Genomic DNA, 26,576 nt, shown 5'->3' on the forward strand with positions numbered 1-26,576 from the left:
TGGTGTAGAGAGGCTGTTCCCTGGTCAAGGGCATTTTGTATGTTCTCGACTGAGTAATGGCAAATTATAGCTCAGATTTATAGAGTACACTGGAACACCAACACCGTTATTACACACTGGAATGCGCTCCTGAAAAGAGTCTCTCTGAAGCTCTGCAGGTTTTAATAGTCCTGCTGGTATTGTACACTGCATCAAAACAAATACGTAACTGCAGAGTGTTTCAGGGTAGAGAGCTGTAGGTGGGTCTGCCAGCTATCCAATAGCCAGGATAAGAATGAGCTAACAGGGCTTTCTGATGAGCTTTTTCTTTTTCAGGTTCAAGTTCTTCTGTACTTCCTGCAGCTAGAGACTATCCCTACCCCAGACAGCAAAAGGCAAAGCATTCTCTTTTCCACAGAGGTGTAGGTGCCTGCACACAAAAAACTGCTTTTGGCATAAACCTGCCACAGCTGAGAAAAAGACATTCTTCAGACATTGCTGGCCTGTTTCTGCCCTGGGGAACTGCAGTCCTCGGCGCTTCTGCTGTTTGTTAACCAGTGACAAGCTGAAGAGAGAGAAAAGCCTCTGCTCTGGATTGGTAGGACCAGAATTGGATTGGAGATGGAGCTGTGCAGCATCTCCACTAGGAGGAGCAATAGACACTTGAACAAATGCACCACAGAGTGTGGCTGCTGTTCTTGTTGGGAATGTGACAGAAGGTATTCCTCATTTTATGGATTTAATTTATCAAAAAGAAACTTCAAGATTTCTACTGGACCACTTGATAGGAGACCCCTTTTTGGGTGAGGGGGAGTTAAAGAATCTATCACAACTGTGTCTTTACTAACTGCTGTTTATAAAGTACTGTTCTAGGCCACAAAAATAGTGTTGCTTTGCAAGAGGAGAGGAGAAGGGAAGGGTCTGGGATCTGAGATTCCCTCCTCAGAAATTGAAGTCTTGATTTGACCAGGGTTCTAAAGCAATTAAACAGGTTTGTGTACAACTCGAGCTGTTGGTTTGTGTGGGGTTTGGGGTTTAGTTTAGTTTATTTTTGTCTTGCCTGCCCCTTCCCTTGCAAATGTTTCCACAGCTCTAGGGAAGGAGATGCCCTGCTCTTACCCAGGCTGCACTTCTGATGGGTCTTGGGTTAAGGGAGCCAGACCTAATGATGTTACATTATAAATAATACAGCAAATTGAGCAGGCAGGGAGGATGAGTCAGTGATTCTGTTGTCTGTTTGCATATAAAAGCAGGGGCAATGTTATCCAGGCAGGATTGCTAAATTCCTTAGGCCCCACCAAACTTCCTGAAAATTAATTGGGAGGACTTAATTCCCAACACTCCAAAGAAAAGATCACTGCAAAAGGAATTGAAGGCTTTGTGGACAAAATAACCCGTGGCTATCAGTTTGGCTGGCTCCTTACTTCAGACTTTTTTCAGAACATCTTTTTTTGGGGGGTGTTTTTTTTTTTGATACTTGAATTTTTGGAGGCTTTGTACATTGCTTCTACAAGAGTCTTTTTCCGATTGCTCCACTTTGATAAAACATGTAGAATGTACTTTAGGGACAATCCAGCAAGCAGCATGCATTGTGTATTTTCCAGCAGTTCCAACCCTGCTTTAAATAAGAGCAGTGAAGAGATATCAATGGAGCTACATACAGCAGTACAGGGCAAGCCAAACACCGCTGTTGTGTTTCCTTGCTTACAGCGGTTAAAGCCACCATGGTCACACAGGGATCCAGGGCAGCTTTGTCCAGGGAGCACAGGACAGTCCAACTGCTGCTGTGCAGAGCAGAGCATTCCGGCTGTGAAGCAGCTGAGCTGAACACCTTGGGGGGTGGGATCTCATTTGCATGAACTACCCCAACCCCTTCTCTCCTACCCAGCTCTGCAGCATCCATTTAGTGGCATCTGTCCATCATCATCCTGAGGAGGAGAAAAGTACAGCTGGAAGCCAAGGGAAGGAATAGACATGAAAAGCGGGAGGGAGGGATGGGTTTGGAAAGATTGGTAGTTAGGCTGTTAATGTCATTGGAGGGGAAGTATAACAAAGAAAGCAATCCCTGTTATGTGAATTTCCCATTTTCTGATGGGTGATCTGCAACCTCTCAACAAAAAAATCAAAGGAGTCTTTCAAACAGATGGAAAGAAAAAATTGAAGGGAAATGATTCTGTAGTCACTGGAATTCTGACGGCCACATAGTCAAACTCATTGTACTGTGAAGTTGCAAATTCAAAGGAAGAATTATGAATTTCAATTTTGTGAGTATATCAATATTTTGCATGCTTTGTAAGGATTCTTCTAGGAGTTTACTATTGCTTAGTATCCCTCCATCCCTAGGTCTGGGAGAAAACCTTTTTGTAATGTAATGTACAACTAGAAATTCCTTCTCTCTTGTATGTATTTCCACTACATTCCAACTTCTGAACCTGTAAACCAGATACAGTGTCTATAGCAGGAGGTGCTTTTCTGGGGAGGGAGCAAATGAAGGCAAGGAACTTGAAGGCTTAAGATTTTAATTTTTATTATTATTTGCCTTTTTGAGGGTAAATTTAGTCATAATCCTGAAAACCATTGACTTAAGAACAGTCATGCAGCAAACCACACGCTCTGGGTTTGGTTTTCTGTATTTGTTCTCATTGTCACATAGCTGTTCCATAGCAATCCCTGTCCTGCCAGCTGCACCCCTACCTCTTCCAAGCTGTTATTTGGGATCTTCCGAGGCAGCAGCGCTGCTGATGACTTCACTTGAAAGGAGAAAAACCCCAACTGCAGCAGGTGGTTGGTGAAGGCCTTTTCCTTTTGGTGTTTGGAATCCGTGGCTGCTCTTTGCAGTGTTGAAACTGGAAAGCAATACCATAATGACTGTGCCAATTTACTTCTGCCCAACGAGTTTATTTTTATTTATATAGGAAGTTAATTTTAATATTAAATTACTGATCTATTGTATGTAACCATGAGAAAATGGCTTCTGCTTTGGTTACTGTTACAGGTTGTTGCTTTTAGTCTCTCATTACAATGCTCAGTTCTACTGTAACACTATCTAACATGCAGGCATGTGGATCAGGGAAAAAGTTAATTTAACTTAACCCGTTAATTATTTCTGTTAAGTATGAATATGTTTTCCCCAAAGCTGGTAATTTTGGGCTGGAGAAGGTAGCACATCCTATTGCTGATGATGAAATCATGGACTGATTGGAAATATGAGAATTGATTTCTTGCATTTCCTTTACTTTTGCAATTAAGTTTTTCAAATAGCCTTATGTTTTCCCGAGTTTTCCCAAAAGGCTTTGTGTGCTTTTCCCAGGGATGTTGGTTGGGGTTTGGGGTTTTTTATTACTTTAGTTGTTTTTTTAATAAGCCTTATCATACTTACACAAAAAAGGGAATTGCAGAACTTGGCTTCAGAGAAGGCCTTCTGATTTCTACTCTGATCTATTCCCTTGCAAGCTCTGTCAGAAAACCTAACTCTTCGATTTCCTAGATCAAAAAGGTACAATATAAACAAGAGCAAACTAGCAAACAAATTACCCTTTACATGAACACTGAGAGTTTATGTTCTGTTTCTGGTGTATTGGAGAGACCTTCCTAAAAGTGTAGGTTTCAGTAACAGAAATCTGAAATGTCAGAACTTGAACTTCAGAAATTGGGATGATGAGGATGCTCTGTGTATCTCCCAGGTCAAGGAGAGGGAAAAGCATCAGTTTCCTGGCATTTAAAAACTATATTAAAGTTAGAATGGATTTTTTTTTTTGAACACAGAAGAGTTTAGGTAAAATTTAAAAAAGCAAAGCAAATTATGGGAAGTTTTCAGAGATGGACAAGAAATAACAGTTATTAGATTGGTTTCAGTTTTGTGTTTGGGTGTGCTTTGTATAGGAGGGGAGTGTCTGAAACCAAATTGAAACACATCCATTAAAATGCTGCTGGTGTTCTTTATTCTTGCACAATTTTAACAAGCGGAGTTAGTAGCTGGGCTTTTTCAGGCTGTATTTTAATGCTGCTATTTTTCAGTGGATCAGCTAAGGGCACACTAGGGCAGCGCAGTGACTGTAGTTGCACATGCCCGCTGCCTGCCTCCATTCTAACCCTCAGTTGCTTTCACGAGGCAATCGGCCGGCACCGTTTTGAGGCAAAACTGCAACTTTTTTGTTGGCCACAAGGTGGTGGAACCACAAAGTCTGTTTATGGGAGATGCAGTATTTTTACAGTTCATGCATTTGACCTGTTCAGAAGTTTGTTTTACGGTTGTTTGTTAGTTTTCTATGAGTTTATTTAAACAAATGTACTGTTCTTTAAAGCATATGTGGATCTCCAAATCTGTCACACCTGTAACACTGGAAGGCATCGCAGTGTGTTCATTCATCTTAATGTGCCATTTTTTCACGTATGTATAAAATGTAAATTGACCAACATGGCTTTAAAAATGGTTAAAGTCTGATGGCAAAACCCAACCTTCTCTGATTCCTCACTGGTTAACTCCTTGGTTTCAGCATTTGGTCATCTCCTGGGATAACATTTTCAGATGTGGGACTCTTAGGAATGAGAAGTTTTAAGAAAAAACTGCTGCCCTTTCTCTTTTTCCTTCAGTTCAGGAAGATGTGGACTTGTTGAAACAAACCGCAAATAAATATGTTCGTGCTGCCTGTAAGGGATTTGCTTCAATTCCTTGAAGAAGAAAAATCTGAAAGGGCTGTTTCTAAGTTTCTAAGGGCAATCGTGTTTATGCCTTCATAAATTTGTATTCTGGGTACATTTTTCTCTGTAAGCTTTGCTGACATTGTCGTAGTACAGCTATGATACCATTCACTTCCTTTAACACAGGCTGTGTGTGACTGAGATACTGGAGCTGTAGGTAGATCAGTATTAGCGACTCCCCGTTCTGAAGTGAAATGAAAAGAACGTATTCTGTGGATTTTCTCATTGAATAGAATTAAATAGATGCATTGCCGTTAAAAGCAACAGAAGCTCTAAAGGAAGCACTTAATGATTATTCCTTAACAAGGTTTTAGGGAGTCAAAGTAATACAAAAGAGAAGCATAATTGGAAATCACTCAGATCATATTGACTGGGACTAGAAAAAAGATCTCATTCCAAGTTCTGGAAGATGGCTTATTCCCCAGGTAACTGGGAACAAAAGCTGTTTTGCCAGTAAATAAACGTTAATTTAGGAACCCCAGGAGTCTGGCTACTGTAGCTTCCCAGTTCTGTGCTGTGGTCCCTCTTGCTTGCAATTGAAAATCCACAGTTCAGTGATAAGAATGCAATGCTTATCACTCGCTCTCTACATTTCCCCACACTCCTGTGGCAATAGGCAGAGAGAAGCATTACAGTCTGTATATTACCATGGGTAAAACACCACTGCAGAGAACAAAAAAGCTAACAGAAACAGAAAGGTAGATTGGTTTTTAAGGTAAAGTCTGTTTCTGGCCTTCAAGGATAAAAGGCCACCATATGCTGTAATGATGAGGTGGTTTGAAACAGTAGGACCAAAGCAAACCTGAGTGTAAACTTGATTCTCCTCCCTTGCTTATATCCCTAGTTTAGGTCTTCTAGGTCAAACAAATACATAAATGCTATTGCCATGAATTAGAAAACTATTAAATGACCTCATTTGCCTCCACTGTTGATTCTTTCTGTGCTGCCATCCTATAGTGGAATTGCTGGAGACCCTTGCAGAAACACACAGGTGAACCGTGCAAGCATTTTCCATCATTTATTTCCTTACTGCTATGTTTCACCTTGCAGTGAGAAAGACCCCTCCTTTTCCAACAGAAATCACTTCATACCATTCTGCACTGTAAAAACTACCACACAGGGGGGTTCAGTTTGTAGCAGAGCTGTCCCTGGAGATAACTGAAGTATTTCCAGTCTTAAGCTATAGAATGGACCAGGTATTGCTAAAGCTCTGGGCTCGTGTACTCCTGTTCTGCAAGTTAAATAAGATTCTATTAATTACACCTGTGCAAACATATTTGAGAATTAATACACTTGAGTCCCCAAGGCTGTGTTTGCTCTGCTGCAGTCACAGCCAAATCCTCTTGTCTAAAACGGAGAAAACTCCTCATTTGCGCTAGAGCTTTTGTTTGTGTGGCTGTTGCAGCCTTTTTCCCCAGTGACAAGATGTTCTGAGAACCAAAGACACTGTACAGATGCACCATTTCTCTAATCTGCAGAATGACTCATATGGCAAGGCCATTTTATATCCCTGAGGGTGTACAAAAGGGCAGGCTCATGTACAGAGTGGCTTCCTGCCTGGAATAATACAGCAGCTTTCTACAGATAACCCAAAATAAGAATCGAAACAGGCAGAGCCAACCAGTGAGCAATGGCCTTGGTCCTTAGGTGCTCACATCATTCCTGGTGCAGTTTGAGTGAGCTCCAGAAGGCAATTAGAGGAAAAAACTCATCCAGTTCCTTCTTACTGTGCCTAACTGAATGCCAGTCTACATAAAGTAGCTCAAATTTCCTCCATTTCAGAGCTATTTTGGGAGAAATTAGGACTACACTAACTCTAGGGATTATGCAAATAGTCAGCTGAAAACTGACTCATATGTTTTACATCTTTGTGTCTGTATGAAATATAGATGGTAATGTAAAAGCTGCCATAGCAAAAGGACATTTCTTCCCATTTCTTCCCAACAGCCTCTTTTAATCCCTTATTTACTGCTTCTCAAAGCTTCAGAAAAATCTTGTTTTGGGCTTCACAGTTACGTTATTCTGCAAAACTTGCGGAATCCTGGATAAAACTTGGCTACACAGGGACAGATGTTTCAGGAGCTGGGATATCGGTACCAAAAGTGATTACCAAGGCAGCAAAAGAGGGTAAGGAATTGTTGTGTTGGATGACTGAGAAGCACCACCATGAAAGTGAACTTAAAAATTGTCTATCTCAGCAGGACACTGTGAAATGTCCTTTCTGTGTCTGTCCAGCAAAAGAAATAAAACGAAACCTTCTCTTGCCTCTGTAAGTTGTGTAGTTTATTCTTATCTCTAGTATTGCAAGTGTTTATAATCTGTGAAGAATTCCAAGGAAAGGAGTTAAGACTATTTATTTAAATATAAATACAATTAAATTATATGATTAGTGCTAAATTATCAGGTGTAGAAGATGTACTGTTTGGATAACTTTGGGTTTCAGCAGAGTTAATACTGTTGGCATTGTCTTAACTCTACCATGTTAGGGAGTCAGGTTTTGACATTTTATACTGCTGTTGCTATTGCTTCAGCATCTAAAAATGCTCTGGTTTTGGAGAAGAAAACCTAATAATAGTTTAATACTGAAAGGTGTTGAAACTGCACTGCTAAACATCTCTCAGTTTAGGCCCAAAGAGAGAAGAAAAAGGGAAAAGGGGGGGGGGGGGGGCAGGGGAACTGTCATTCTGGATGTTTTTTTCTTTTTCTGAGAAAAGTGGTATAAAAAAGGGATCCAAAAACTGTATTTGGGGGGGAAAAGAGTCTAAGGCATTTGTAGCCTTTCTTTGTACACAACGTTAAATAAAATCTCCTGTATCTATGTTTGTCAGGTTCTTTTGGTCTTCTTTAACTAAAACCTGGGCCTACATGTTTGAGAAGGTAAAAGCTGCATCACTTAAACTCTAGAGGTTAGTACAGAATTAAACAAAACCAGCTATAATGTGAAGAAATAGTTTACATGTAAGTTAGAGATGCAGCAGAGCAAACCAGTCCATTTTCAATCTGTATTAATGCCTTTGTAGGAGTATTGCTTCAGAATGCAAACCCTCTCAAACCTTGTAAACTTTACCTTTGTGTGCAGAGCACTTCAGCTGTAGTTACGCATTTGCTAAGAAGTCAGCTCTGTCCTCTAGGTTCTTCAAATATTGCATGAAATTAGTGGGTTTTGTAGGAATTGGTGTGGAAACTGAATCAGTCATTTAAATCAAGTTCTCTTGGTGCTTTATTTAAATCAAATATTTAAATTATTAATGTAATTAAAGTATATTTATGTTTTGATATAGTCGAAAATATATAAACCTCTCTATAATAAAGATACCTGCTTGGAAGCTTTCTAGCTGATTTTCATTCAGTGTGGATCACAAAGATGACATGTCCCAATGGTAATATCCAAAATAGAGAAAAATTTAGCTGAATAAACTGTATTCACAGTGTATACACTGAAATGAGATGCAGATCAAGAAATATAAATTATCATGCTTACCACCTGAACTGGGAAAAGGAGAAGCTCAATGATTAACGTGAATACTTCCTGCCAGTGGTGTAGTTGTAAAATATGCAATAGCTTCAAAATAGTTTTCAGATGGCTTCAGTGTAGGAGTCTCCAGAATTGTTCTCTCTCTATTACAAAGCATACCTTTGTAGTGCAATCACATGGAACCCTATCAGGACATCCCTTCATGAGCTTAGAAGCTATGCCATGTGTTCTCCTCACACAGCCACGCTCTTACTGCATCAATCCCTTCACTATTCAATTCCTTCACTGCTACCAGGCTGCCACTTCTCAGCCATTTCTCCTACCTGCTTTCCCCCACCTGAAGACGCTGGTTGAGCAACACAGCCATGGGCTTGAAATGAATCAAGTTCAGCTGGTACATATTTTCAGTACACTACTTCCCTGTAACGAGAAGGAACAAATGAAACTTAAGGCTGGAGCAGGATGAGAAAGAACATACTATGAGTGCATAATAACCATGGATGTTCTGTGCAAATTGCTACACCGGAGCAGCTGCCTTTCATTTTCCAGGCAGCCCTCACACTGCTTCCCGAGGCTCAGACAGGCTGCCCCGAGGCAGCTGCTCATCCAGAAGCCCTGCAGGATACAGCTGTCAGTCTGAGGCAGGATCAGCTGTACCTGCTTGACTCTGGAGACATTCATCTGCTCTTTGTTAGAAGCCTCCAATTATGGAGATTCTCCTGGATCATCCTCTCAGGCAGTCTAATCTTGAACATAACAACAATGAGAAATTTTTCCTAGTAGACAACCCTTGCACACATTACAGGATATAATGCTGCAGTATTAGGTGGGTTTTTTTAAGGGACCTTGTAAGTTCCTGAACCAGCCATATGCACTGCCACCTAGCAGCTTATTCATTCATTCACTAGCTGAACAAAACCCATTCTATTTCCTGCCAGAGAAGAGAAAGCAGAGCCCCTTTGTGGGCTGTCGTGAGAAATACACTGTACAAAACAAAAGCATACATCTCCACATCCCTAGTACAACGTAATGCTGCTGATTGTCATTGAAATGCCACGGTTTTACTGATAAATAACTTTAAAATCAATCTAAAGGTAGATACACAGAACAACATTTTGTTGAATCTATCATGGATCAGAAAATAGTGGAATGACATTATTCATACTGTTCGGAAACAAATACCAGAAACATTACTTAAGTATAAAATTAGCCTTTCATTGTCAAACGTACGCTGTGTCTTGAATTGACTTTGTCAGACACATAAATAGGAAATTTTCCCCTCAAGGTAAACCAAAGTACACTGTAACATTGTCATGGTTTAAGCCCAGACACTAAGGCTGAACCAAGGACAAACATCCTCAGTTTTAAAGGGCACTCTGATGAAACCTGAATGTCATTTACTTTGATTTACAATTAGCAACTTTTACCCAAGATCACAATGGGGCTGTAAATCAGACTTGCTCTCACAATTTGCAGGCCTATGAATTCTAGGAGCAAAAGTACCTCAGGGGAGAGGCTGCAATGCAATCTTACGCTGAGGCATTTCTTTCAATGGAACAGTTGAATTGCTGGGACAGAGGCTTTAACCCATGGCCTGAGCTAAACAGAAACCCTGATGAGGAAACTCTCACAGGAATATCAAGTCAACACCTTTTCTTTGATTTGAAGAAATCACAGTACACACTGTAAGTACAGCACAGACCTTCACTGGCACCGGGAGCACATGTGGGGTCAAACCTCCATACACATCTCCAAAGCACAGTAAATTTCAGGGATTTTTATACTTTACATCCTCATCTTGATATAATTTTATCTAAAGCATGCACACATACAGTTAGGTAAGTTATATAACTGTAGTCATCTTAACCTACTGCATACTTGGGTTAGGGCTACAATGACAGTCTATTGGTTACCTTTTAGCTTTCAATTGCTAATACCTGTGAGCTACATGCTTAGTTCTGTGCTGATGGTATCTTACCAATAGGGATGTCTCTGCTTAGAACCAATTTACAGAAGCAGATGCAAGGCGTCTACAGGTCCTAATTCTAATGCATGGTTTATCATGCCTCACCAGAAAGTCAGGTTCCCATCCTCAGAGGGGCACCCTGTCGAGCCAGCATTCACATTTAGGTGCTAAGCCATACTCATGCTAGAAAGCAAAATTATTCCAGCTAATGCCTAATGCCTTGGTGTCAGTTACTATGTTCATAGCACTTTCTAGCCTGTAAATGCAGACTCTGCTATACTTCCCATTAAAGCACCAACACTATCATTTGGGTTTATTAATTGCAGTTGCTTGTTATACGTGGCAAGTCACACGTTGCACTACAAAACCTAGCCTAGTGCAGTCTTCCACCAGAGCTGGAAGTCCGAAAACCTGCCTTTGCACGAAATTCTTGCAAGCAAAGCTATTGCTTGCAGCACTTAAACATTTATTTCTTGCTCAGATGAAAACCCGTAATTCATCTAACATGGCAGCGTAAGGCACAGCCACAGCTTTAGGAAACCCACAGGCCCTGTGCCCCCACCTCAGCACTCTGGGTCGTGCCCAGCGCTCAGAGCCGCACCGGGCCGCCCGGCCGGGCCCTGGCTGTAACGGTGACCGGAGGCCGCCGCCACAGCACCTTCACTCTCGAGCTTTATTGCACACCCGCAGGTTCCCTCCTCAAGGGTTCTCTGCAGCTTAAAATCGACGGGTTTATTCCAGGAAAAAAAACCAAACAAACAAACCAACAAAAGCCAACAAAACCTCCCAAATTAAATGATTTTTTTACTTTTTTTTACCACAGCAAGACCAGAGCCTTGAGCAGGACCCGCCTCAGCCGAGGGGCAACGCAGCCCCTCAGCACCGGGTCGCCGGCTGTTTCCCGGCTCCATCCCCGCAGGCAGCGCCAGGGGATCCACAACCGGTCGTCGGGCCGGGCCGGGCCGGGCCCCACCGCGCCCCCAGGGCCGCCTGCAGGCAGCGCCGCCCTCTCGCCCTCAGGTGCGCTGCAGAGCGGCGCAAGCTCCCTCAGCCCAACCCCGCCCTGCTGCGGGAGGGGCCGCGCGCACGGGGAGGAGCGCTCGCGACGGCGCATGCTCCACCGGTGCCCGCGCGCGCTCGTCCTTGCTCCCCCCGCCTTGGGCGCGGGGTTGGTCTGCGCGCGGCTCGGTGCATGCGCAGTGCGGTGGCACCGCCCGCGAGGGGCGGGGCGGAGGCGGGCGGAGGGGTCCCTGCTCCCCGCGCGCCCCTCCGCGCCCCCTCCCCCTCCCGCCGGCGGAGCTCGCGGCGCGGCCCAGCCCGGCCTGACCCTGCCCGGTCCCGTCCCGGTCCCGTCCCCCAGCACATGGGCCGCGCCGCGAAGAAGCGGGAAGGAGGCGGCTGCCCGGTAAGCGACGAGCGCCGGCGAGCCCAGCCCAGCCCCGACCCCCGCCCGCCGAGGGGTCACCTGCGGAGGCCCCAGCAAGGCCCGTGTCCCGGTCTCCTGCCGCCAGCCTCTCTCCCGCCGGCCTCAGCGCCTCACCGCCGCGGGCAGCCCCTTCCCGAGCCTCCCGGGTTCCATCTCCTCCTTACGGCCGCCGCCCCCTGCGCTCCGTGTGCCCTGAGGGGCCTCCGGCCGCGCTGTCACCCTTCAGCCGAGCTCGGCGGTGACAGCCGCCCCGCTCCCGCCTCAGTTACCTCAGCTTCCCGCGGCCGCGTCCTCCTCTCCCCTCGCTGGCTGAGCCGCCGCGTCGTCCCTGTCACCCATTTTGTGGCTGTCCCTGAGGCGCTGCCGGACAGAGCCGCCCCGGGGGAGCCGTGAGGTAACGGAGGGCTTCGCCATTCCCGTCTAGCGGGGCAAGCTCCCGTTTGCATCCCTCGGTGAAATCATCTATTTCACGCTGTTGGCTTGTTTCTGTGGAGAGGGATGGCGGTGGTGCGTGTGGAGGCTTTCTGAGGAGAAGGGTGAATTGCCTGCACTTCAATGCCCTGTAGCTAGGTTTTGGTGTGATGAGGAGGACCTTTGACTAGATTTTGGTCTCATGTTTGTCTGGAGTGCCGTTTTTCCGTATTTTCGTAGCTGAAAGATCTATAAGCCCCAGTTTTGTGCCTGTTGTCACCCTTTCTCTACTTCACAGTATTCCTTCTTGTAAGCTTTATGTGACCTGGGCCAGAATCAGGGTCATTAGCCTGTTCTAAGGGTCTTCCATACTCGGGTGTCCTCAGAAAGAAAAACTGCAATGCTGATGCTCAGCAAACTGCACGCTTCTCTCCACAACAGCATCTCACTGTGTGTGATTGTGTGGAGTGTCTGTCTTTGCCGGGATCTGGAAAACACAGCTGTCTCTTAGCAGAAAATATGGCTTGTAAATGGTTCCGTTGGGTGAAAAGTGTTGTGAGGAGCCGTAGCTTGTGTTGAAGGACGTAGTCTGTGCAAGCCGTGCTCACCCCAAAAGCAAACATGAATCTTCTGGTGTTGCTTCCTGCTTAATTAGTGATATGAACTTTGGCTGCTGAAATGTAGACAAACTAAAGCCAGTGGCTGCTTTTAACTCTCTGTGAGTCACAGTATAGTTCTGTGGTAGCTCAGTAGTGCAGTTTCTCCTGCTCTCTCCAGCCCAGCTGATCGTTGTTGGGTAGTTGCTAACAAAAATGAAAAGAGCAGATCATTGTAAACAGACTGAGATAGGAGTAGTCTCTTGTATCTTGTAACACTGCCACTTTAAGCTGATGGGAAGATGAGATTCTAGGCTAGTAGACTATGTGAAATTACAGAGAAGGAAACTTGGTTTTTCAGATGTTTCAGTATGTCTGAAGACCTGTGGCTGTTTTTCTTTCTTTACTGAATACAGTACATAATTGCAGAGAGCAAAACATCTCAAATCTCTTTGATTTATTGTAGCATTTCTGTCAGATATGGTGCCATCTAGATTACTACTGCAGTCCACATTTCCCAGTTATTGTATGCTCAAGTGAAAGAACTGTTTATTGGCATGAGTTTGGGTGTGATCATTGATAAAGATCTGTGTACTCTCTTTAGCAGTTTAAAAGACCGCTTTATTAAAATTTGATGATGGTGGAACATCACAGTGGGCAAACCTCTGTGCAGGATTTCCAGTGCTCATGGACTGCACTTTTTACTGTGTTTTACAGCTTACCAGCTCTGTGGTATTTTCCTTTTCCCTCCATGTTCTAAGGCAGTGTGATCTCTGCTGCCTTTTAGGCATGCTACCAAAGGAGTCTTCTGCATCAGGCTTGAGGAAAGGCCAAAGAGTTTTAGAAGTTTCTGTCTAGATGCATGTTGGAATAGTTATTTTTATGCTGTAAAGATTTCATTGTACAAAATAGATGAGGTGGTGTACAGTTAACTCCTTAGATATGAATAAATATATGCTTCTAAGTAACGTGGTGAAGGGAAGCAAGTTTGTGCCGTTTTTGCTTTATTGTTAGTATGAAAGAGGAAAATGCACTCAGAAGGTAGAGGCATGTGATGGAAATTCCTAAGGGATCTTTCACTAACGTACTTCAGAAGTTCTTTTTTTCTTGCCTTGATCTTGCGATGGTGGAGCCTGTCTTGCCAACTAGGATCCAGTTTTAGAAGTGTATAATGTTATTAATGTGACCGTCTCTAGTGCTCAGTGGGAAAAACAGCATAAGAAATGTTATGCTTTTACTTCCTGGCTTCAAAAATCACCCCATTTGATCATATTTTTAGTCTTTATACTGAAAAAGGGAAAATGGGTGTTAAAGCTGAGTTATATTCTTAATCGTAGCATTTAGTGACTAGTCACAAGAAACGTGTTGTTTCCTTTGAGCTTTTTCCAACTGAAATGATCACAGAAGCCACTTAACAGTTTAATGCAGCTTGCAAATCATCATAGGATACTATCTTTTAACATATAAATAATTCATCATTAGAGTTTTCACAGGCACATGCATTATTTTCTTTGGGAAGGAGGATTTTTTCTTTACTATAAAGACACTACAATTTTTGATCTTCATCTTAAGTAAAATATCTTAGGATTCCTTAATTTTGTGAAGAATTGACACTGTTGCAAATAAGTGGCAGAACTAGTAGCTTCCCAAATTGCAGAGAAGGGTAGGACAAGAACCAGTTGTGAAGTTGGGTAGAAGGTGACTTTCTAAAGGGGATCAGTCTGAAAGTTGTCAGTACCAAAAGAAAAAAATCTTAATTTAGAGCTAGTCATTTGTTACATATTAAAGGGTTATAAAGTCACTTAAGCAAAATTCCAAGAGAGAAAGTAGCTAACTTTTACAAAGGACTTGGTTTGACATCTGTGAAAGAAATGTTTTGCATGATCTTCAGTTAATTTTATTTTCCAGGGCTGTTCGCCAGAATGAAGCCAAGCGAATGATTGCCTGTACCTAACTGCTATATATGCAGTTTTAGTCAGGAAAATAAACTAGGCATCTAATATCTAGTATTTAAATAGTATTTAAAAGGAATAAAGGTAGTATGGAAGTACTCAAGTGATGTATTTGATGACATCAGCCTGAAAGTGTCAGTATTTTTCTGATGCTAAAAACATTTCCTCGACTTTGGTCATTTGGCCATTGTAGGATACGTGTTCTATACAGTTACATGCAGCGGATAATGATTTCCTGTGGGGTGGAAAGCTTGACCAAAAGGCTGGCATTCTGAACACTCCTTAAAACTTCATGTTCTTCTTAGTCCATTTCTGTATATGTTCTTAATTAAAAGCACACAGTGGTTTTGGCAGATGAAGCCTTCTTGAAACTTTGGCTTCAGAATTTCCTTGCTCTGTGAAGGTTGGTGCTGGAGAGGCTCCTTCAACAGAACATTTCACTCTTCATCACTAAAATGTTGGCAGTCTTCATATTGACAAGTCTTAACTGACACAGGCAAGTTACAAAAATGGTCCATTAGAGCTTGACTTTCTCTGTTTAATCATAGGATTTTTTAAAAATTTTAACTGTGTTGCCAAGATGTACCGAACTTAAATTTTCTTTTGTTTAGTGAGCTAAATGGCACTGAGATTTGATAATGGGTATGCATTCAAAGTAGCAGCATGTGCAGTGAAAAATCTCTCTTTCTTTGCAAATAAGGGTTATGTCTATTTCAGTTTGCTTTTCCCTAAGAACCAACCAACATTATAAATAGCTAGAGGCAAATATTTCTTTCAAGTCCCTGAAAAATGTGGACTTTTCTGGAGAAAAAGAAAAATATAATTAAAACTGCTCTTTATAGACATAATTCCTACCACAAATCTGAGTAACTGCTCACTTGAAGGTCTAGTTTTGCTTTTACTTCTTTCTGTGGCAGAAGAGATCTTTCCTTCCTAGCAGTGACAGAAGCACGCACAGCCACTTTTTATCTGTACTCACTTATATCACATGGTCTCTTTAAAAGATGAATTTCATAAGTAGTTGCTGGAAGTTGTCGTCAAATGATTCTTGACTTACCATTTGTAAATATGATGCATCCTCAAATGTGGCAGTGTCACTGGGTCTGGCTATACTGAGAACTTTTATGCAAGAATTAAGGTGTTAAAATTAACACTTGCTACCATAAACGTTTCACCGACAATTGTTGCTATTTTGTATACAAAAATATAGACCTCCAGGTTTTCTCAACCTGGAAGTCTGACTTTGAAAAAGGTTTTTAGGGTGCTGTTATGCTATTCTCCAGAGGTTTTGATTGTTTGCTATGATAGACGTTCCTGTGATTTAAAGTAAAATTACAGGAAAAAACATTAGAAACACTTCAAAGATTATCATTCCGAGTTTGCACATGAGATTTCAGTATACTTGTGTTTCACATTCAGAAGTAGTTTTGCTATACAAAATGATAACAATATGCATTATAAGATTTTCTTGGCAGGTTTCTGAGAATATTTCTGGTATATACCTGTAGAATAAATAATATCTATTCCATTAAGGCTATAACTTATGGATTAGTGTTGTAAGTAAAGGATATTTGAAGGAAAAATAACTGAAGACTTCAGTATTGTCTTTCTGAGTAGAAAGACTACATTTTTCTGGTGGGAATGGGAAAGCTATTCTGAGGCCTTCAGCCAAGCATCAAAAACTCACAACAAAACCTGAAGGTATAGGAGCTTATCAAAGAAATACAGTAGAAGTGTTTTACAGTGGCAAGTGCTAAGGTGTTCGGTATTTGGCATTCCATGGCGATAGCAGCACATGAGTAGTCATATTATATAGGGAGGCTGTACTGTAGGTCTTGGGCTTTTACTGCTTTCACAGGCTGCATCTTATGTAGAGTTATGCATTGCTCCAACAACCAAACTGTTCATGGTAACAGGTACTCCATAAACTGGTTACTGATTCACTCTTTTCCAGAAGGCATGGAATAAAAATGTGAAAGAGAAACAGTATCTTACCCTTTTTCCCAGGGGAGGAAAAAAATTAGTGGCCACAAATGGGAACCTCCCCATCCTGTCATAGAATCATAGGATGGGTTGGGTTGGGAAAGACCTTGAGATCATCCAGTTCCAACCCCCCTGCCATGGGCAGAGATGCCTCACACTAGACCATGTTGCCCAAGGCTCTGTCCTGAGGACTTTTTTCCTATATGACTCAAATGTATGTCCTTGGGCTTCCACACTGGGGTAGCTCCTCCCTGAGTGATACCGGGTTATTTAGGAAAGATTTGCATGTAGTTCTGTCTCTGTCTGCCAAGCCTAAAGGATTTTAAACTAAGTAATGAGTGCACTGCTGGTAGGTCTTGGAGGTGAAGGAAGATGTGGGTCAGAGCCATAGATAGCCAGTCTTCAGACCCCTCAGTGCCTTGTTTTGTCTTGTGTTGATTGCTTTAAAATGACACTGTTTATCACTGTTGCCTCACCTTTCATACCCTGTGTCTCCACAGAATAGGGTGGCTTGGAAATTGGTGGTGGTAAGGTGGCAGTAAGAGGTTCATTTAAATCAGGGCTGTAGCTGAGTTTCCAATAGCCTGAAACTGAATTAAAACAAATTTGAGGCTACACTGTCTCTGAAAGGATGAGCCTTCCTTCTTGTTCCCAGTTCTAGGTCCCGCTGCTTCCTTTGCATAGTATCTGGCAATTATAGGGTGAGTCAGATCAGGACTGATCTGACTGAAAGACCAACTCATCAAAAAACAAGCTATGATCTCTAGAATTGAAAGAAGGGAGAGGTCTGAGGAAGGGGTGGGACAACCTTTTTTGGTGGCAGGGTGCAATTAAATAATTTTCATTACTAGCTTAAGCAATCCCCAGCAGGCACTTCCCTCCTCCAGCCTTAGCAAGTCTGGCTTCTGGATGGTCTGTTCCCATCCAGGCCGTTCCCTTGGGCCATCTGTGACCAGGATGGTCTTTCTGGGGCTAGGAATCCCAGAGCTGTAAGCACTTAGGGGCTGGGATGGTCCTCAGGGAATGTATCTCTATATGCTTCTCCTGTTCTCTATTTTTTTGTTGCAGTGCCCTCAGGAATGTTGCTAGACTAGGTCAGTGGTGAGGTGGACATAGTGAGCATGCACTCGCCTCCCAGGTCCATAAATCCAGGCAATAGAAAGTGCTCTAGTTGAGAATATGTTAGTCAACAGCTGATAAGAACAGATTTGTCATCATAACTATACTGGAAGGAGGATTCAGAGTTTTGGAGCTTTTATGAACTGAAGATCTGATGTAGTGTTTTGGATGAACATGGGACTTGGTTGAAGGTACTCACCTTACAGGTTTTACCTGTAACATACATGTGTTGGGAACCTCTGGTCTAGCTCCTGAAATAGCATGTTGCCTGTCCATTCTTCTGGTGGGAGCTAAGCTACTGCTGCTTGTCTTCTCCTTGGGAGCTTCATGCAGCAGCAGAATCCTTTGCTGCATTTGTTGATGCAAGAGTTCAGCTGACAACATTTTCAGTGGGCAGAAAGGATAAGATCACCACTGATAACCTACTCTAGGCAACACTTTTGGGAACAGCTGTGCTAAAGACAGAGTACGTCACACTGAAATGTCTACTGAGCTAGTCAGTTTGAAACAGGAATCTGTTGTATTAGTTGTGCACCTCTTGTGGTATTCTGCCAAATTCCCTGGTCTTAACATTGTACATTGCTGGTTTTGAAAGTACTTCTCTGGCAGTGCAAGGAAAATTTCCATGTGTGCAGGAGAATCTGGTTAAGGAATATGGTATATACTTAAGTTTATATGACATTAAATACACCTTTGTAACTGGAGAGTTATTGATTTTTGTAATACCAGTTACTTTAGAACATGCTTGGAATGATGATAAACAACACTTTTAGTTAATGTGGTTAACAGACCAAGTATCATTTTTTTAGACTATCTGCTTTTTCTAGTTAAAGCTGGCTAGTCCTATAGCTGAGAAATTTATTGTGGTTCTTTTTTTTCCCCCAGAAAACCTACAGTGCCAAAATAAGAGCTGGTTCTGGTTTGTTGAAATTTTAACCTAAGGGTTTTACAGAGAAGGCTGATATTTCTGCCAAGTTTGTTTGAGCCTACCTCTGAAATCCAAGAAGTGTAATTAATACCCAGGAAAGAGGAATATATTACATCATCTATTAGTGCATGGCGTGAAATTTGGGTACAACTGTGAAGTTTACCAAAAGGAGTGAAAAATTACAAACCAAACCAGGTTTTAGTGTCCTTTCATGTTTATCATAATTAATATTGTACATATTATATTTGCTCTTCTGTTTCCTTTACCATGTTCTTCTGGTTGAGGTTTATGTCAGCTTCCACTGTATGAGACACAGGGACTGCCTTCACATATAAGGTTTTTTTTCACTATGTGTATTATCTACACCAATGAAACAAAACCTGCTTAATAGTAATATGGATGGTATTCTCATCTATAGCATGAGCAGCATAGTTAGTGAACATGCTACAGGCTACTTAGCCTGCTTAGAACATTTTTTAATCAGCTCAGGATGGATACCATTAAGGTGATTTTTTTGTTCTGGTATACAAAACTGTAATTAAAAAAAAAACAAGAAGCTTCTGAAGGTGCACTCAGTGTAGGAATTAAGTCCTGAGACCAAGCTATGGACAGTGCTCCCCTTCCATGTGAAACAGATTCCCCATGCTAGAAGAATCAGTTGGATTTAGTTGGTGTACAGTTGTTTTTTCTTTCCTCAGCAGTGGTTTGAAATAGCAGTTGTTTAAAGTAGGAGCTTGAAAACAAGACTACATTATTTAATTTTGTTATGAAAAGGCTTTTAGAGCACAGTTCATAAGTTTAGGAGTTCTGTAAATGTTCCTGTCACTTGTCTGGAATGTTAAGTATTGCAGCAGTTACACATTGCTCACAGCAGTTGCAGCTCTGAAGTTTTCTCCAAAGAAGGAGTAGAGAAATTTAGGTATTTAACAGCCAATTCTTGCCCAAAGCTCTGGTCTTTCCTCCTCTCGGTTTAAAAGAGAAGTAGCAATAGTAAATGTGGCTTGAAAAGAGTGAATGGAAAACGTAACTTAAAAAGGTTCTAAAAACTTCTATTGTCGTAATTCCACAACTTGTAATGGAAAACTGTAAAAACCCTTTTGAATTTTTAAGATAGAAAGTAATCCTCTGTAAATAACTACCTGCTTCAGTTGTTCCAAAATTGCAGCATCCATAAATCACCGACATCTGTATATTCTCCTCACTGCACAAGAGCAGAGCAGACATGGTCCTGGCTGGTGCAAGTATCCATCCCACCTGGTACTGGGATGTGAACAGATGCCTCAGGAAAAAACACCCAAACCTGAAGCCTTCCCTCCTGCTCTGCCTGCTTTCCCACCCTGCAATTATTTTTGGCTCAGAGGGGTTTCTGGGTCCTTTGTGCTCAGCTATTTAGCATCCATTAGGGAATTTCTCTACCTTGTGCATGTCCAGTCTCCTCTTCCACTCAAGCTTTGTGCAGCCACAGCATTCTTTCAATCTTCATTAAAAATATGGCTCATTTTTCTTAATTTGAACCTGGCTCTAACTTCATTTGTTGGTCTTTTAGTGAAGAGATGATTAACAGCCAGTCCCCATCTGCCTTCTCAGTATCTTCCAAGATTTGACAGGCTTTTGTTGTATTCCCTGTGAGATGTCTCATGGGAGCTATTATACATTATATACCTTTGATCTTATTTTTGCCCCTTGCTGAAACTCTGCCAGGTTTATAGGAAATCTTTTATTTTCAGGTGGAGAGTCCAGAGCTGCATATGTCAATTAAGCTGTGGGTAGATGGGCAAAAATTGTTGAGTGAGATACTTGTATTTTATGGTTTTTTCCCTGTTCCTGTCTTTAATAATTCCTGGAATTGCTTTGGTGTCAGTTTGTTTGGGGTGTTTTGCCTTATTCCAAACACTGTTGAAGTAAAACCTGATAGTTTAATGAGGCTGTGAATCAAAACACTGAATTCTTGATGAACAATGTTGATGAGTTGAGAGCACATTAGTATACAAAACTTTTCCCTGAGAGTTAGATTGCTTTGTATTTAGCTACATTTAAGTTTATTTGCTGTTTTTGTTGTCTAGTTAGTCTCTTCTGTGATTCCATGCAGTTTCCTGTTATCCTTGGTATCTTAAATAACCCTCTAGCATCAGCTAACTTTCAGGTCACTAAAACTGATGTCTTCATCTTGAGCAATAAAATAAATTCACTGCTTTGGGCTTGTGGAATCTGGTGGTTAATGGATTATGTTTTTGGAACTATTGAGCAAGAGACATCGTAGTAGAGTGCCTGTGCAGCTTGCAGGCTGGAAGCATGAGCTATGGAACTTAAAAATGTAGAAAACTGTATCTCTTCCTATGTAGCTTGTTTTGTATCCACTTGGGGAAATTCTGAATCTGTGTTTCACAGGGGGTTGAAGAGGCGGTATTTCATAATCTTTTCTTCATGGTTCTGCCTTTTGGGACTGTGTAAGTGACCTAAAAATGTCATTCCCTTATTATCTGGGCAAATGTTGTCAGCCTAAATACATCAAATCTAAAGAACCTATACAAATAGAGGGTGAAAGTGTACTAATTCCATCGCTCTTAGATGTGAATATTTCTGTTTTCCTCTGTAACTTGGGTATGTGATTTTTCAAATATGCTCAGTGTAGTCAGTTTTGAGGGATCAGTTGTTTCTATTTTTCTGGAACTCCTCAAAGTTAATTTGAAGATTATTTATAATTTAGTAATAATTCACAACTTTTTAAATAGATAAAACTGCTTAATACCTTTTGATACCATGTATTGTCAGCCAAAAGCAAAAGACTAAGACTTCTGAGGTGCTTAACCCTCACTCACCTTAGAGTCATAGGAAACTACTTTTTTTACTCTTTTAATTGGGCCTTACTTTTGTGACAGCAATATTGGCATAAATAGGCTTGTTAGATAATGGGTGAGATTATTTTAATCGCAGTTAGAAATCATACCCTCCCTGCTTCAGCTTTCAGGTTTCTAAACAGTGCATAAGAGTCACCCTGAAAGTATTGCATGTTGGCTGGGTGGATGTATCATATCAGTTTCCAGTAAAGAGCAGAGCCATGCCATTGGGCAAAACACTTTTAAATTATTATTTATGGAGTTGTATTTGCAGTTGGTATAAAATGCAGGACTGGTTTCACATGCCTCCACAGAGCAAGGAGAGCACGCTCCTGAACAAGATTCTCTTTTGTTTCCTGGACTATGTGTGCTGTGGAAAGAGAGACCTCTGGGAAAGGATACAGGTTAGAGCAAATAGTTACATTTTAGTTTAGGAATGCAGTCTTTCTATCTGATATTTTGGGCTTTGTTTTGTCATTTTTCTATCTTGATTTACTTTATAATTGATACTGTAGTGCTGGTGTTAATCAGGTGTTTTCCAGTAGTGTATTAGGGTTAGGGTTAGGGTTGTGCCTGTTGATAAATTGTTTATTTAGTAGAGTGATATATTAATACTTTGTTTAGTAGTGTGAGATGAGGAACCTGCAAAAGTCTCTCTTTTGACTACCTCATAGAACTACAATTATTAATGACACTGCAACTTCTCGGTGTTAAGCTCCTACTTCACTTGTTTTTCTTTTTTTAAATTTGTTTCTTGAGGTGGGAGTAATTGTGTGTAAAGGGAAAGGAAATCTTCAGTAATTCCTTCTTTCTCCCTAGGGTAAAATATAGACTACAGCTTCATATGCAGTATTTGCTTTTTAAAACAATAGTGAAGGAATATTTTAGCTCTCATTTGAATGAGTTTATTTAGTGTTTTGTATTAATCTTTGGAAAGTTTTATTTGGCTAGTGAGCATTTTTTTCCTTATTTAAAATTACCGTTGGACAGAGACAAGTTTATTGTTGATTCCTAATCCTGTGTCTCCCTAAAGAATGTGTTCATCTTTAGAAGCATAAAGGTCATCTTTTTCTGCAATATCTGCTTCTTGAGAAACTGGGTGAAGTAGGGTTTTTTCCACTTACAGTTCAACAATATTGATGCCTTTGCCTTCAGTGCTGGAACCCCGGCCTCCTTTCCTGGAGAAGGCAGAAGAGAAATTTGCACAGAAAGGTCATAAATTCACTTTAGGAGCCTGAGTGAGCAGCTGCTTAAAGAGCCTGTAATGCTAATTAATGTCTTGTCCTTATTTTAAGCTAAGTGGGACTCATTTGTATCTTTTTCTCAGTTTTAAAACTATAATTATGCAATCTTCTTTCAGTAAGAAAGTAACCACTAGAGTTAGTTTGCCTGGAACAAAACCAGGACCAGCAGTACCCAAACTTCCCTGTTCTCTAAGTATCTTCAAAGTCTCTGGAAAGGTGGTTCTACCTTTGAGTTTGAGTAAATCACAAATAGTGGTTTTAATGTAAAATTTATGGGTATTTTAAACTAGTGCTGAGCTGAAATATGAGTTACACTTAGTTACTTTATTGAATTTCAGTGAGTTACATCACTTTGCAATGCAGTTAATGTTATTGAAGCAAATACTGTGGCATGTTTTCAGGAACAAAATGTGTTTCTAAAACGTGTTTTTAGAAAAGCCATTACAAATGAGAAACATTTGACTGCACCCAGTGTTCTGTCACTGATAATTTGTTGGAGTATAAATGGTTTGTACTGCAAAAGCTAATGTTAACCTGTATTTCTCTTTGAGATTATACATGCAGTGGGTTACGTTACTGTACTACTTGCTGTAATAAGTAGATCCCAAATGTATGGGTCTTTTACTGTGCATACAAAGATCATGTGTGCAGTGGGCATCTGGCATGTTGTAAGGTGTGTCAGACTTGATGAGTGTGCTCTGTAGACTTGATAAATGTGTATTGCAAGTGGCCACTGCAGGATGTCTGCATGCCAGCTGGAACTACTGCTTTATCTAGATTGCCAGACAAGGTTGTCAAGCTCTGCCCAAATGTATGATAGTCATACACTAACCTTCATTGAAGCACTGTTTTTCTGGCTCTGTTATGGTTCTGATTTGCTGGAGTTGTTGCAAGACAAATTGAAGTAATTTTTAAATGCAGTCAGCTTCACAAGCTGTGCAGTGGGACTTCGTTTGTTTCTCAAGTATGCTCTGGGCAACTTCTTTATGTAGTCTGTAGAACATCAAAATATTCAATAGTAATGATGCCAGCTTTACTAAACAGCTCTATCCTCTTTGGTCTTTTCAGTTTTAGTTTTCAACTGCATAAGATCAAAAGCACAAGTGTTGAACTCATAAACATGAAAATGGCAAGAAATGTAAGTGTGGCAACTTGGCGCTACCTGTAAATATTAGCATCTACTTCTGGAATCTAGTAGGTAGTTGTACTACTTATGTATAGCAAACATATAACCTTCATGGGGCTTTTCTGGTTTGGGTTTTGGTTTTCTTAGGAGTGTCTCATCTCAATTACCTCTCAGTTATTTAATCTTCTCTGAAGGCATTCTGATTACTAGTAGCCATGTGGCAGGACCAGTGCATTTTTGACATTCTGATGATGAAACTGCTCTGTGTATGTTCTTGCCAGCTTTCAGAGCTAAAGGGAATCTGGAAACGATAAGCAAATATTTCCAGTGTCTTAAAATGCAACTTCCTGTTGCTTCTGTAAACAACACTTGGGGGTCTGAGGAGGCAACTGGAGTTTTACTGATTACTTGTGTGCAGCTGAGGTGGTGATAGGGAAGGAGGAATGTGTGTTGATGTATGGTGTTAATTTTGTTAACTGAAAAGAATTAATACTCCTGATCAGTGTGTTTTTGTGTGGCATGTCTCATACTCAACCACCAGTCTTCTTTTGTGCCTTTGAAAAGCTTCACTTCTTAAGAGTGAAAAATCTGGAAACAACCAGATGTGTTCCATGTTTCTAATCAGCTTCAGGATACTGGTTCAGATATACCTGATCACTTACTTCCACCCAGAATGTGTAAAACTGAAAGAGGAGTGGAAGTTTCCTCCTCTTAATCTTGCATCCTGAGTCTTCTGACTCAGGGGAGATGATGAAAACAGGTAACAACTATCTCACTCTTACAAGAGAGAAGATTTCAATTTGTGTAGTCTGTCTGTGCTTCAAATTATGGCTGTCAGCTGGTCTACCCTTTTTCAGGTTGTCTTCCAGAATCAATTAGCAGTTCTTGTGATAATTGTGATGTTCGGGTCTGTTGCAGCTGCTCCTGGTTTGAGTAAAGTCAACTTTGTTTCCTGGGATTTCCTTTATTTGCTCGTGGTTAGAGTGACAGTATTGGCAGTTGTCTGCTCTTTGAAAAACCTTGATGGCAAAGGTGAAGATACTGCAGTGTCCTGACTGTGGACCTTAGAACGTGGTGGGTTGCATACAGTTTCTTGTTACGGATAATCCTTGGAATCATATGACTAGTACTAAATTCTGTGAAATCCCGTGTGTTTAATAATGTTATTTTTAATAATAAATGGTTTCAGGTAATCTGAAATGTTTATTTTTTATAAATTACTCTTTTCTTTGCAGCTGCTGTTTCTCAGTACTTCAGTTACCAAGCTGGCAGTAATCTCTTCTCAGATCCACTGTTGTTGGTAGTCAGGCTGTTGCCTGAATACTCCCACAGTATTTGCCTTCCCACAGTCAGAAATAAAGAACATTGCTGCCCTAATAAGCCTTTCTTTTGCTAGCTAACAAGTGAACTCAGCAACATGGGTCACTTATAAAATATCCTCAGTTCAGTTCCATTTGTGGAAAGAGAACTGGAAAAAAAGTACTATAATTTGGAGTGGAGCTGTAGGAAGTCCTTGGTTCTTGATAAAAATTCCTTTTAAAAAGTAAAACCCATTGGTCAGTCACATGCATTCTGTTTGGCTGTAATTTGTGGTCTTTACTGTTCTGGACTTCTGGTCTTAAATAGAGCATTATAAAAAAAAAGGCACTGCTTTTCATTTGTATTTTATATATAAAATTTCTTTCTGCTTGTAGATTTGTTTGTAAATGCATCATAAACAGACAGCCCAGAATGAAGAAAGCAAGCAGGAGTGTTGGCTCAGTGCCCAAAGTGCCTGGAGTAAATAAAACTCAAACAACTGACAAAGCCAAACCAGAAAACGGCTCCTCAGTGTCTGCAGTAACAAAACTCTCTAAAACCGGGACATCAGCATCTCTTTTGAAGGTAAGAACCAATAGAGCGGTCTGATTATTTATATTTTTTACAATAAAGCTTTAAAAAGGGTAGAATTTTAGGGTGTGTCTTTAATGCGGCTTAGACTAGAGGTTTGCTCTGTGCGTAACTGAAGGGAATTTGAGTAGTTACACAGCACTGGGCAGGGTGTAGGATTTTGAGGGGCATTCAAGCTGTATTTTTCATATTGCAGTGTGCAATGCAATGGAAAGCAATATACTTTGCAAAACCTGGCTGTTCTGCAAAAGGAGCACAGTGGAAGTTGCATTTTGATTAATGTTTTTAGTAGTGTATGTGTTATGCTTGAATGGTGTGTCAGTGACTATGGGATTTGATAAGAGTTATTTATTGATTGTGAAACAAGCTAATGAGATATCTAACATAGGAAACGTTTTGGTATCAGTGATCTGTGTTAGGTCAGTGCAGCTGCATTCTTCTAGCTGCTTTGGCCTTTGCTTTCTGTGAAATACTACTTGAGCTGAATTTTCACAAGTTGATTCTTGCTTCTAGAACAAGTTCAAAGGTAGAGGTTTTCTCTTATTAGCAAAACAGGGCAGTAACCTTGGAAGTATATGGTTTTCAACAACCAAGAAAAATAAGACATACTGAGGTGTGCTAGTGTGGAGTTTTCACCTGGGAGCAAACACATCTGAGTTGGATGGATGGATGGTGTGAGCCTGGGCTTCCTCCCTCTCCTGGGCTGGAAACATGGCTGGACTCACCTCCTTTTGCCTTTCTGCAGCTCAGTATGCAGAGCTGTGGCACAGCTCTGCCCTGGAGCAGATGAACAGAACAAGGAAAAGGGCTGGTGTCTGTAACTGGAACCTGAACCACTGTCACCTCCAGGAAGCCAGATAGGCAATTTAAATAACTGACAAATAAAGACCTAAAATTAAAGAGGTGGTAAGGGCTGAGGTCTTTCTGTAGTAGCTGTGCAGGA

The 26,576-nt window shown here is 41.2% G+C and overlaps 2 protein-coding genes across 5 annotated transcripts in view; both read left to right on the top strand.

Moving 5' to 3' along the window:
• Positions 1-6,953, top strand: part of BCR (BCR activator of RhoGEF and GTPase) — a 98,075-nt gene extending 91,122 nt beyond the window's left edge. Inside the window, exon 23 of the mRNA XM_005147787.3 lies at positions 316-6,953. Coding sequence (XP_005147844.2) covers positions 316-405 — 90 coding nt within the window. The 3' untranslated portion in view covers positions 406-6,953. The remainder of the gene's footprint in view (positions 1-315) is intronic.
• A 4,485-nt stretch (positions 6,954-11,438) lies between these two features.
• Positions 11,439-26,576, top strand: part of SPECC1L (sperm antigen with calponin homology and coiled-coil domains 1 like) — a 68,789-nt gene continuing 53,651 nt past the window's right edge. For 2 of the 4 annotated variants that reach the window (XR_004080391.2, XM_005147786.4), the window contains exons 1-2: positions 21,692-21,777; positions 25,438-25,627. Coding sequence is in view for 3 of the 4 variants with exons in the window: in XM_005147786.4 (XP_005147843.3) it covers positions 21,737-21,777; positions 25,438-25,627 (231 nt within the window). In the remaining variant the exon portion in view is untranslated. Of the gene's footprint in view, positions 11,527-21,691; positions 21,778-24,770; positions 24,818-25,437; positions 25,628-26,576 lie in introns of those variants that run through there. The other 2 variants (XM_034068086.1, XM_031047785.2) reach the window with 2 other exon arrangements.

This window comes from Melopsittacus undulatus, chromosome 12, assembly GCF_012275295.1.
Source record: "Melopsittacus undulatus isolate bMelUnd1 chromosome 12, bMelUnd1.mat.Z, whole genome shotgun sequence".
NCBI classification, from domain to species: Eukaryota; Metazoa; Chordata; class Aves; order Psittaciformes; family Psittaculidae; genus Melopsittacus; species Melopsittacus undulatus.